Source organism: Corylus avellana, chromosome ca4 (genome assembly GCF_901000735.1).
Source record: "Corylus avellana chromosome ca4, CavTom2PMs-1.0".
In the NCBI taxonomy this organism is placed as follows: Eukaryota; Viridiplantae; Streptophyta; class Magnoliopsida; order Fagales; family Betulaceae; genus Corylus; species Corylus avellana.
The window spans coordinates 35,025,228-35,038,118 of NC_081544.1; the positions used below are offsets into that span (position 1 = coordinate 35,025,228).

The following is a 12,891-nucleotide window of genomic DNA, read 5'->3' on the forward strand; positions in this document are numbered from 1 at the left end:
AAGATCAGCAGCAACTTTCCACAATTAATTAACAAACTCACTTTTCTTCGCTGTTTTCCAACTTGAAAAGCAAGAAACGTAACGCGAATATTCACCGCATTCTCTTTTCCCAAAACAATTCGCACCTATAAGCATATACGATTTAAATAAACCAAAATCAAAGATTGGAATGCTCGTGAAAAAAAGGAAAAAAGAACACATGCAAGCTAAGGATAGCGAGAGTTTGAATAAAGAGAAAACAAGAGAAACCCAGATGATAAATGTGACAAATGATAAAAAGAAAGGTTCTTGATAACACTCACAGGGAGAGAGAAGGGGCTCGGCTTTGCTCTGGCTGTTGTTTGCTGACTGAGATAATCTTTTCTACTACTTTCGCGTGACTCCGTCGTGCTAGCTTTCCTCGAATTCTAGTCAAATCTTTGCCATTCTACTTTTACTTCAGGGGCTGCGATGCGAGACTTGAAATTCAAGTCAAAAAACAAAACGGTCAGTGAAAAACCAATCCCAGAGAGCCAGAGAGGTTTGTCTAGCGATTACATATTATAATCGTACTTGCTCAAAAAATAAATATATTGCTTGATATCAGACGCTACGACATCGTTTTTAATGCTTTTTCAAAAGGAAAAAAATAGGTGTTTTATGTATTTATTTTTTTTATATATGCTATCTACTATTAAAATTCAGAAGTGAAAAACAATAAGTTGATTCTATTACTCAATAAAATCTATTTATACTGCTTATAAATTTATTTGAACATTATATATATATATAAAATTTTACCGATATTGATCAAGGCCATGAGCTATTAATTTATATTGTTAGTTTTCTACTCAAGGAAACCCTCATTGTGAGGAAACTTCCTCTTTCCTTTTTCTTAGTCTCTTATTTCCTTTACCGAGTTGGGGGAAGTTACTAGGAATAGATAGTCTATTGCTTTTGCTTTTTATTGACTGTCTCACCCCTCCTTATCAACCACCCCTTGATGGCATCTAATAAGCATGGTTCCATTTGATACGCTATAATGTGTACTTAAATTTAAGTTACCAGAATTTAAGTGAAAATAGAGAAGAGTTATTTCATAATTCATAGTACAAATTTTATTTTATTGTATTTATCTATGTATATTATGTAATCATCTGTAAAATATAGGGTTCAATCTAATTTAACTAAATAAAAACCATGGAGTGCATTAAATCACAAAGAAGTCTTGTGGAGGACCAAACTGGAGAATGAATGGATTCATTCCTTGGACTAAAGATTGGACGTGAGAGTGTATTAAGAGTATAACATTGATCCAAAAGCTTTGAAATGGTTGGATATTGATTTGGTTAAACCTTTAACTTATAGGGTCATAACATTCAATCACACTTCCAAATCTGACATCCACGTCGACCCATTCTATTGATACATATCCTTTGGAAGCCCTTTCTCTTATAGCAAAAAATAGTTATTTATCAATATTTAATGACTTAACACTATACACTTATATAATACCAAGACATTTTTAATCATACATTTAGGTCATCTCATTCATTACTCGAATTTGTGGCGTAATACATGCTTTGATTTCTTAAGGGATATAGATTTTCTCCAAATTATGTTGGAGAAAATATTTGTTTATTGTTAAAGATATAACCATTGATCTAATCGCCCAAACTGTTGGATACTAATTTGGTTAAATCTTAACCTTTTATGATTATATCATAGTGTGAGGGGATTAGGAATAAGTGTTTCTATTATGCGATGACAAAAGGTTTGACCTGTTTGGCAAAGAAGAGCTGTCTTCGCCACGAAGAGGCCATTTCAGCCTTCTTGGTGGGAATGTGGAACATTAAAAAGGTGTTGAAAATTCAGAAGGTGAAGGAAGCATCATGCTAGCATGAGCTCTTTGTTTGTTATGATTGAAAAATGTCTAAGTCATCGTAATTTCTCTTCTTTCCATTTTGACCGTGAAGATGGGAGTTTTAAGCTGTTTTGATTGAGACTTGAGAGTTGAAAAACTTATTCTATTACTGAATTTGACCCCCCCAAAAAAAAAAAAAAATCAAAAAGAAATCCACTGAATAAATGGAACGTTGAAGAAAGATCAAGTACATCTAGTCTCTAGGTGTTTATCTCTGTTCAGCTATTCTGCAAACACACTCAAATGAACATAGGCAAGATCGAAGCTAAGAATTTAAGCTGGGGGATTGAACTGTGTTTGAAATTTTTGCTAGGTGGTCACAATTAATAAACTACCCCCCAAAAAAATATCCTTCAATTTTTTTCTTTTTCTTTGTTAGGGGTTGGGAGGGTATGGCCCCCTCTCGCCCCCTGATATGTCCCTAAACACAGACATGTGTAAAAATTATACTGTGTTAAAGAGCAAATAAACTCTAAATATTTGAGTTGCCCCCTTACCTAAGCTTTAGATTAATAACGAAATTCTAATCTCCACTACAAATACGAAAAACATTCCTTCTTACTAACTTATAGACAACTATGAAATATTGTCAAATCCATAAACGAAAGACGCACGAGGAAGAAAGAAAAGCAAACGAATTGATCTGGCGGTAGGTGCTTGTTGGACCCGTGAGGCTTGTTCGATCATGTCAATGGTACTTTTCAAGACATTATTGTCCTCCAAATCCCACGGCTGATTTTGAAAACTTCAAAATTATCCGCTGAACACAAATACCGGATACAATGCAAGTGGCCAAAAGAAAAAGCATATAATGCAGCATTTAAGGAAGTCAAACCAATACAACTTCTATAATTATTCCCTTCTGCACTACTGTTCATAGAATAATCCTTTTTCTTGGGGTCATATATCCAAGTTTAAGTTTACTCTTCAAATGTGGGTCCAAAGGGCCTGCCTTAGTAAGGTTCCATATCATAAAATAAAATAAAATTGAAAAAAAATAGCATCCAAGTGGCTGAAATCACATTGCTGCAACCAGGGAATCACTGGTTTACAAGCAGCCATGTGAATATTTGAGTTAATATCATCATGCAGGTCAACCAAATGAATAAACAATACAATGGAACTAAATAGATAATGAGACACCCAAGTTAACACAACATCTGCACCGTAGGGTAAACCAAAGCTATTCTATTCCACTTCTTCCTTTCTTAATAAAAGCTATTTCTTTTTTCTAATGGAATAACCATTCTGTGTACCAATCGTACCGTAAGTGCATTCTTCCATTACCACTACATTAACATTGTTCATAATAGCATAATTCTAGCATTAGCTTTCATTGGGCATTCACTGCAATATTATATTAACTCGTGCAAGCTTAGAGAAGCAGTGAAATGCATGAGTCTCAGCCATAAGGGGTTATCTACAAAATATAAATACAAAATCAAAATAAAACATTCTTAACGTTTGCTGGCAACTAAACATGTAGGACTGAGAGGCTGTGGATTCATTGCTGCTATGAATAATACAACTATTGCAAGAAAGATGTGATCAGCAAGTTGAACATGAAAGCTTGATAATAACTTAGTAAAAACTATAATTTCTGCTTGCAACAAAATTGCAGGGTGCCAAGTGAATTTTATCTTGCAGTAGAGAGAAACTGGTGGAGAGAAGAAGTTACCGAGGCTATTTACATCAAAAACTATATTCGGCTTTGCTGTCAACAAAAGCTTGAATTGATGGTTCTCTTCCAAGAAAGTCTGACAGAAGTTCAACAGGTTCATTCGCTCCTCCTGGGCCCAATACCTGCCAAAATATTAACAAAAAAACTCAACAAAAAAAACTAAGTTGACTTTAACAATTGTAATTTTCATTCCAGACAGAGAGTCAGACAAGCGCTAACAGATACCATGCAATTTTTAGGAATAAAAGGCAAGAATTGACACAAAAGGCACACTTTCCAAGGATATTATTAACAAATGAATCCAATGGAATGTTCAAAAATATTATAGCCAATGGGTGTTCGAGTTATTTGACTTATTTACCTTGTTCCTGAACTGCATGCCAACATACTGGTTGGAAGGATCACCACGAAACTTTGAGGCGAATATATCAGCTGCAAAAACCTACAGGCATATTTGAGGTATCATTAATGATTATATGATTCAAAACTAATATGGACAGATCCTCCAAGTCAGTCATTTTTCTAATTCTTGGATATTAGTGGTCATGGACAACAACTGTGAATGAAGTAACTAAAACGTCAATAATTGGAAAACAAATATAACGCTCAACACAATTATGAAGGATATGTTGCTCCACAGTACATGATTGCAACAAACGATTGTGATAAATAGGAGATCCACACCTCACTCCAAATACGACTGTAACAAGCAGCTTCATAACCAATAGCAGTACGTGGAAAACATGAAGCTGGATTGGTTCCTTCCAACACTGGCAAACCTAACATCACCTGGAGAACAAACAGGGTTTTTATATATATATCCATAAATGCAACTTTATAAAGGAATTAACGTGATAGTTACTTACCTTTGGATGAAGATGCTTGAATAACTCAACGACGTCAATATTGTCAGCAGAATGTATAATTTGATCAAAAAGACCTGACAACACAAAGACCTAATTTGAGTTATACTAAAGATATTATCTGCAGAACCTAATCATTCATAACCTGTTATGTTTTACATTCTAAAAAAAATGTCCATTTCACAAGCAGTAAACCAAAACATGTAGTTAGCCATTAGGAAATTCCAGTCAGCAAGTCAAATAATAAGAGAACTTACAATAAAAAATTTCTTGCTTCAATTTAAGTGCAGAAAAGGAATGTCTCCATCTTTTAAGTGATTTACATATCTCATCTTTGATGGGCTTTGTGATATCCTAAAATCCAAATAAATCAAAAAAAGTATAGGTATATCAATAAAAGGACCACTTTTGATGCGTGTAAAGAGAAAAAGAAAGAAGGGAGAGGGCAAGGAGACCAGAGTAATAGTCCAAGCATGTACTATAAAGAATCAAAATCTTGTCAGAACCATGTATCACCTGATGGAAACCAGATATCAACTTCAGAGCAAATCTCTCATAACACCTAAATTTTTTCCAGAAGTATTGAAAGGTGAGTATGTGTTTTTTCTAATCAGAATATCAAACAACATGATCCATTACTTACAAGTTTTCTAGCACCTGAGCAGGGATCTCCACAAAGTCAGGATCTACACGCAGCCCAGAAAATCTAGCAAATGTTGCACGATTGCAAATATGTTGGACCTAAAGTTCAAAGAAAGACCATGTAAAGTGTAGACAACAGCACATTATAGTCGACATACAATTTATCATTATCGCTATAGAAACAGTGTTAGAGCATTTCTATTGAGCTCTTCAAATAAAAGTGAAATTTGAAGAGCAAAACCCCTTTTTTCTAATTTGTAGAGCCACTTTTATAATAAATCAAATATCAAACCCTCTACATCTTTCTCTACTTTGGTTAAATATTCTTTTTTATTCTTTCTTTGTTTTTGGTAGAGGAGAGAGAGAAGGGAAATGAATATATAAGCTTAAAAAACGAAATAGCCTTCACTTTTTGGCTCTTGATATTTGGAGAGCTTTGTTGATCAAAGTTAAATTATTTGAAATAGAGTAGAGAACTTGTTAAATAAATATTCTTTTTTATTCTTTGATAATTCTTTCTTTGTTTTTGGTAGAGGAGAGAGTGAAAGGAAATGAATATATAAGCTTAAAAAACTAAATAGCCTTCACTTTTTGGCTCTTGATATTTGGAGAGCTTTGTTGATCAAAGTTAAATTATTTGAAATAGAATAGAAAACTTGTTAAATGACTCTTTTTGTGAGTTTTTTCAATTTTTTGAAGAAAAGCCAAATTTGAAGAGCTCAATAGGAATGCTCTAACTTGTCAAGAGAATACTCTAAGTGAAGAGACATTGACAGAAGTGGATCTTGCCATTAAGTAGTGTGGAAAAACCATCATATAATAAAAGCTATGTTACACACAAAAGTAACCACAGTAGCCGCAGTCCAAAAAACTTTGTTTTTTACAAAAACTGTTTTAGGTTCCTTAGCCACTGAAATGAGGGCGTTTCATTCCATTTATTAAAAGCGAAACATCACAGAAAAGTCATCCAAAGCATAGAGAATAAACCAGTCTGCCATCACTGAGACCACCTTCTAGAATTTGTAACACCAAACAAGATACGTTACAGTATTAATACAGTTTCTAACACTGACAAAGATAAGTGAAGGAGAATGCAAGTTCTGATTCCAGATGAAGTGTAAGATCAAAGAAAACATACCACATGTCCAAATTCGTGGAAAAGATTAACCACTTCAGAAAATCGCAACAGCCCAGGATGACCACCAATGTCTTTATCAAATTGAGAAATCAGTAGTGCCACTGCTACCTGGTTGCAGGAAACCAAGATTTAATAATTTACATAATACAAATTTGTTTGTTTAGATAACAAGGTATGAAGCACAGGAACTCATAAGCATAAACACAAGATTTGAAAATCATTATAAAAGCTTAAAAAGGATGCTCATGGCAAAGATAAAACAGGCTCCACACGGGATTATTTTACAAGTCCCCCAAGAGAGAAAGAGTAGTAACTCAACCAAGATATTAAACCTGTTCCTTTGCCACTCCAATTACTAGGCCTATCTTTATGCCAAGTCATGCATATTTCTTTTCCAATACTGCCTCAAATCTACCTAAAAGCTAAGGAACACACAAATACATTCATCTGAATAAACATACAAGAACCACCAAATGCTAGAGGTTAAAGGAGCCAAAAACATAAGTCAATTAACTGAACTCCTGTACAAGTATGAGGAGACATTTTGAACACAAGGGCATTCGGTACTGCATGCAGCACACATCGTCTCATTAACAGGGAGACCTTCCAATCTTTGTATATAGGGAAAATTAGAGAGTGAAACACTAGCTCCAGAATAAAAATTGACCAATCATAGGTGACTCCACAATGGAGAGAAGAAACTACTTTGTGAAGGACCATTATAGGAATTCTGAAATCCATATATTCTTGCAAATATTTACCCAAGATTGTATGTGTTTCAGAATTCAGACGACAAAAACTACAGTGCCAGTAAGGAGGAGTAAGTTGGTAAAAAAAGGCATGGAATTAATAGAAACACATGTGGTGGTAATGTCATTGCCGGTGGTGGCTTTGGTGTCATCAGGGGCAGAGGAGGTGGACTAACGATTATGGAGGCACATTTCTGGCAGTGGTGGAGCTGTCAGAAAGAAGGTGGTAGTAGTGATACAAGGAAATGAAAAATTAGTTTCTTATGATAGTAATTTGCCTCCACACACTCAAAGTTTACTACCAAATATGATCATTTTTCTTCAACAATGATTCACCATCTGATTAAAATTTTTCAGAACAGATGGAATGCATTCCATGACAAAATACTCGAAAGGAGCCTCAAGCCCAATCGAGCACCATAAGATTTGAACTTCATAAATTACACAATTTCAATTTCCATGGATTCAAAGCAGATATCTTAGGGTCGTAAAAATCACCTGCCGTGCGCCGTCTAATGATAATGCACCGTTTTGAAGAGCCACAACACAGGTATGACCATATTTTCCTTCCCTGTCCAAGTATACAGCATATGCCCATGTCTTTCAAACTCAAATAAGTAAATCAGGAATAGACCAAGAGCTGAAAATGTAAAAACAAAAAAAAAAAAAAAAGAAGTAAAACCAAACCTTGTGTACATATCTAAGTAGAAGTAACCCAAGAGTTCACCAGAACTTAAGTCAAAAACTGAAAAAACACGAACATCACCATGCCAAACCTCAGCATCTGAAATTTCCTCAAACCTTAAACCTGTGTGAAACAAAGACGAAGGGGTGAATATCACTACTTATCACACCCAAAATGTACAAGTCAACTGGACATTATAAATCATACATGATGAGAATGTTCTAAAGACACTCCAAATCTCATCCAAATCTAAAATATATAATTACCAAAAAGGTCTTGGAAAATTTTGAAGACCCCAGATAAAACCAAATTGAAAGGAAAGTATTGCTTAAGAGCTCCAAAGTCAAGATCAAACTTCTGTTCTTCGACCCTCTTTGCATAGTATAATAGATCCTCAATTCCAAATGAAACATCTCCTTCCTCTTTCTTCTGATAGCCATCAGACAGAAAACCAATCAGACATTGAACAAACCGTGGCAAAATGAGTCATATAGCAAGCACATTCTAACCTTTAAGTATTCATACAAGAAAAGAAAAAAAATCAAACCTTTAAGTCTTTCAAGATATTAAGTTCTTTAGCTGCCAAGTCAGATAAATTGATGGAGATGTCCTCTAAGAACTCAAATACCTGGATACAATAGAAATATTCAAAGAAACTCAACTCAAGCTCCATCTAAAGCTTGACTCAGATTAACATTGTCCTTTATCACTTTTTTTTTAAAAAAAAAAAAAGGAAACATTATATAAACCTTTGAGGGTGTCTTCGCCATTCTAAGATCCACAACATAGTCTGCATAGTTTGAATAGCCAAGTAAACGAGCATATTTATGGCGCAGTTGGACCTGAATCATAATAAAAGGGCATTGATTTAAAACAGCAAAAAGAGTGTTAGAAGAAGGCAGAAAAACACAAGCCTCAAGTAGAAACTCCTGCTCTAGAATCTAAAAATTTTGAAGAACCTCGTTTAGTTAAACAGTTGCCACTGAGCAACAATAGTTTGCATACAGCGAGAAAGCTATTACATTTGCTTCTCACCAGCTCATATACAACTTCTAATAAGGATCATTTACCAAAGACAATTAGCACTTTCACAATATTAGATTTCCTGGAGTTGCAAACCGACACTAAAAATTGAGAACCTGCTATTTAATTTGTATAATTTTTCTTCAAAACAACATCAATATGTTGGTTTTTTAAGCACCCATTTGATATCTTTAAAATTTTATACACAACAAACACTCATGGCAAATATTTTACAAGTCTTGGAAGACAAGGATTTTGGTTCTGAAAGACAGGATTAAGTCACAAATAGATCTACATATGCCAACTAATAAAATAAACTTGCCAATTGCCTTTAAAAAAGTCAGAAAATTTTAATGATAAAATAAGGGCTTGGATTCAATTTTTTATATATTATAAACTTACAACTGGTCTAATGGATTCATACCAAATTCTTTAAGACCGAAAGATTGTCTTCTCCACATCTCCTCCCATATGCCACGGCTACCATCTTCCTTGTCCTTCCTACCTTCACATGCTCAAAATTGATATTGTTAACTATATATATATATATATATATATACATGTCCCACTACAGAACAATCAGGAAACAACTGCATCTAAAAGCAATTACAAGCCAAAACAACAAAGCAAAGAAAGAATGAATTTTGTTCCCAATATGCCTGCCATAACTATGCATTTAATAAGCCGATGCATCCGAGATCCAAAACAACAAAGCACATAAAGAATATAAGTTTCTTTCAAAATATGGTTACCATAACTATGCATTTGATAAGCCAATGCATCTGAGATTTACTCAACCAGAATGCACCGCAAGTACATGTTGTCCACTAAATGCATTCATTGTCGCCATTAATATATCATACTAATTTTGCAGCAGTACAGGACAGGGCACAATTAATGAGCGCAGAATGTCATACCTTGCAAAGTTCCAGCACTGCCGCAACAAAATTACTTCTTAGGGTGACCTTGAATTTACCATTTTCAGCTGTGTCCAAGACCTGCCCAGGAACATAGTCATTCCAGCAAAACAATACATTACACTGAAAATGAGTTTCTTAGAGACAAAGAAGAGACTATGCAATACTGAGCTATTGTTTGCCCCTCTATATGGATATGGATATGGTTCAGCTGTATTAAGATTTAATTTAAAATTTGGGTTTTGCTAAGAAGAATATCAACAACATTTCAATCATAGTCAGTCTGAAACATGGTGAGAGCTTTGACCCTTTGAGCATCAGCAAAACCATACCATATTCCATGATTATTTAAGCACTTGGATCTTTAAATATTCAGTTTGCCTTTTATTTCTGCTGTAAGCATTCTCTTATCACTTTTGTTAATAATTGCTTGTTCAACATTTTGATGTGTTATTTTAGCATTATAATATTGGAGGGCATTTATGTAATTGTACTACGCATGGCCATTATAAAGAATACATTACCAGAAGGAGAACCCTAATTCCTGGTGTTCCCTTTTCAGACTCTTTTTTCTTCTGTCTTATTTTTCTCCTTTTTTCTTGGTATACTATTTCAACTAACATCTTCATGTGGTTGGTTTGCATCAGGAATAGTCCAGCATCACATAGTTAAACAAATCTTCAGGGTCTGGCCTTTATCCATTGACCCCCTCAATGGAAGCAGCAGTATGTATCTAAGATTATTAACAAATTCACCACATACAAGCATGCACCTTAAAACAAACTAAACCTGCCTGAAATACTATCTGGACAAAAAGAAGGGAGAAAATACCATTTATTAGTTCCCTAACTAAACTTGTAAAGTGGCACTCAAGAAAAATTCATCTGGAAAATAGACAAGGAAAGTTAAAAGTATCAAACCTTAAGGAAATCTGGCGGTAACCCAGCTAACTCAGCCTCACTGAAGAGAAGAAAAGAACCATCATCATCCAGATTTTTTATATATCGAAAGCATAGCTCGTCTATTTGAGCTTTCAAGTGCTGCATTTGCTCTCTCTTGGCTCCAGTAAGGTTCAAACCATTCCGCTCAAAGTCTCTCACCTGTCACTGATTAGAACAGAATCAACATCCAGGTCCAACTTTTAATGCAAATTAATAAAATTCTTGAGATGTATCAAAAAACAGAGATATCAATGTGCATAAAGATGGCCCTCGTGTTCTATGGATTACATAGGGAAATATCCATTTCAGGCTAACATCAAGCAAGTACTTACTAATTGAGAAGCCAAAACAAATGTTACAAAATCAAAAAAATTGATCACCAAAAGTAATACACGTGCATGGAAGTGCATGCATAGACACACAGGCTGAGTATATAACAAGTGTTTGTGTATAGGCCCTTACCAGTCTCTGAATATAATGTTTAGCTTCAGTACTCATCCACTCCCCCCTTGCAGAGACGGCTTTGATAACACGGTATACATCTTCACGCTTGCTGATCAGCTTGCATGAAATGCCACAAATATTTCATTTCCATACTGAGTAAACTAAATGAAAATAAAATCTTTTTTTTCTTTCCATATACACTATAAGGTTTAGTCTTTTGCTTTTAATTAGCAAATTGTACATGAACCCAGTTGATCTTGAACCCACAACCAAATTATCCACCCTAATAAGGTTTAGTCTTTTCTTTGACAATCTTCTGTTGATATCACAATTCTAACAAGCTTAAGTTAAGTATTTCAATTACAACTAGGTTTTTTCCCCGGCTAAGCATATATCACGTAGAATTCAAAAGAATTAAATAGTGATTACATCGCACCAATCCATTGGAGAGAGGGAAAAAAAGAAAAGCGAATACTTGAAATTGAATAAAAAACTACATAAATAAAACCTGCATATCAGAACATGACCATCTATTCTCCGCTCAGCTTCGGCGCTCGCTTTGCGCACATCATCCGAAGTGGACACCAACTTCGGAAACACACAAGATTGTATCATTGGAGACTGTTGTGCCTCTAATTCTGCCAGAGGCGACACAACGTTCATGTACGTAACCTGCCGTTTTCAATTCAATATACATGAAAAGCAGCTCAAGAATAAACGCGTGCATAGATTGAAGCCATCAGGGAGTCAAAAAGCGCAAAAAAAAAAAAAAAAAAGAGAAATTTGCCGAGCAATGAACTAGTCAATAGGATTTGATATCAGAAATGTACAAGCAGCTGTGAACTTGTCAATACCTTGTCAAGGGGAACAGAAGCAACTCTATCATGAACCACTTTAGAGTTCGCAATGATTCGGTCAGCTAATCTGCGAATCTCCGACGCCGAGAGATTAACACGAACACTAGAGCCCGGAAGATCTGGAAGCAAACACAAATTGACCATATAAATAAAGATTCAAACAGTAGGTGTCTCAAAGGAAAAACGAACTCTACGAGATCACAGAACAGTAAGTGAATTGAATAGATTTGAGCGGAAGTAGATAGGAGAGTGTGGGAAAGAGAGGGAACCTTTCTTCTTTGTCCTTCTCTTGTGTGAGTTGAAGGCGGAGACAGCGAGGTTGACAGCGAGAGCAACGAGTGCAGCGGTTCCGGTTAGAGCGAGTAGGTTCGTCCGGTCTCTCTTCTGCTCGGTGGCCATTTTCTCGCTCTTTCTTTCACTTTGCGTCATTTTCTCTTTCTCCCACTCTATTATACTTTCTCGCTCACCAAACGGCAATCAGGAGGGAATGCAATGCAATCAAAATTTTTAATGCTACGCGGATAATAAATTTTTTTGAAAACCAATATTCAGTTTTTAAAATTTTGTGAAAAAATTAGGGCGGCGAATTAGGGGTTTTAAAAATATTTGGTCGGTCAGGTAAGCCATCGTCGTTATTGTCGTCAGGTATCAAGACCAGCCCCGCGTTTGCGTTGAAAAAAGTGATGGGATTTTGACGGACGGATAGGCCTGCTTGAACCGACATATTTGATTTCGACCCTGAAAATCCTGTAAATAACGCATAGTCGCGTATAAATAAATAAGCGATGCGTTATAACTTATAAATCCTCTCATCTCTCTTATTTATGGGAAATTGAAAATAAGAGATATGATATACCGGCATCTTTTTCCGCTGGCATGAGAGTGAGATTGTCGGTCTTTATTAAAACTTAATTTATCAGTCCACTAAAATAAGGATATAGTATTTAGCTTTTCTTACAAATAATATATATGTCTTGAATTCAAATTTGTTGGGTTCTCGGTAGATCTTAACCGCACATAGAATTGGCAATTTTTTACATAATTTTTA

General features: G+C 35.1%; 1 protein-coding gene across 2 annotated transcripts; it reads right to left on the minus strand.

The window, feature by feature from the left end:
• Positions 1-3,335: 3,335 nt before the first annotated feature.
• On the minus strand, positions 3,336-12,544 carry LOC132179893 (probable thimet oligopeptidase). 2 transcript variants are annotated; one of them, XM_059592685.1, is made up of 20 exons: positions 12,113-12,533; positions 11,841-11,962; positions 11,495-11,658; positions 11,005-11,095; positions 10,522-10,701; positions 9,602-9,682; positions 9,109-9,189; positions 8,411-8,503; positions 8,209-8,289; positions 7,928-8,090; positions 7,664-7,784; positions 7,475-7,547; positions 6,228-6,335; positions 5,091-5,188; positions 4,964-5,009; positions 4,705-4,801; positions 4,451-4,524; positions 4,269-4,373; positions 3,946-4,026; positions 3,336-3,706 (listed from the first exon to the last, which is right to left on the minus strand). In XM_059592685.1, the coding sequence occupies exons 1-20, from the start codon at positions 12,270-12,272 to the stop codon at positions 3,596-3,598; spliced, it is 2,130 nt and encodes a 709-aa protein (XP_059448668.1). In that variant the 5' UTR covers positions 12,273-12,533; the 3' UTR covers positions 3,336-3,595. The 2 variants fall into 2 exon arrangements, with proteins under 2 accessions (XP_059448668.1, XP_059448669.1); XM_059592686.1 differs by lacking the exons at positions 3,336-3,706; positions 3,946-4,026; positions 4,269-4,373 and having other exon boundaries at positions 4,458-4,540; positions 12,113-12,544.
• Between the last annotated feature and the right edge of the window lie 347 nt (positions 12,545-12,891).

Excerpts from the sequence above, each read along its gene's own strand:
- LOC132179893 (XM_059592685.1), bottom strand. The coding sequence starts at position 12,272 with ATGACGCAAAGTGAAAGAAAGAGCGAGAAAATGGCCACCGAGCAGAAG. Across the intron at positions 8,504-9,108 it reads TTTCGGTCTTAAAGAATTTG|GTCCAACTGCGCCATAAATA; the intron begins GTATGAATCCAT and ends ATTATGATTCAG. Across the intron at positions 4,525-4,704 it reads GAAGCAAGAAATTTTTTATT|GTCTTTTTGATCAAATTATA; the intron begins GTAAGTTCTCTT and ends TTGTGTTGTCAG.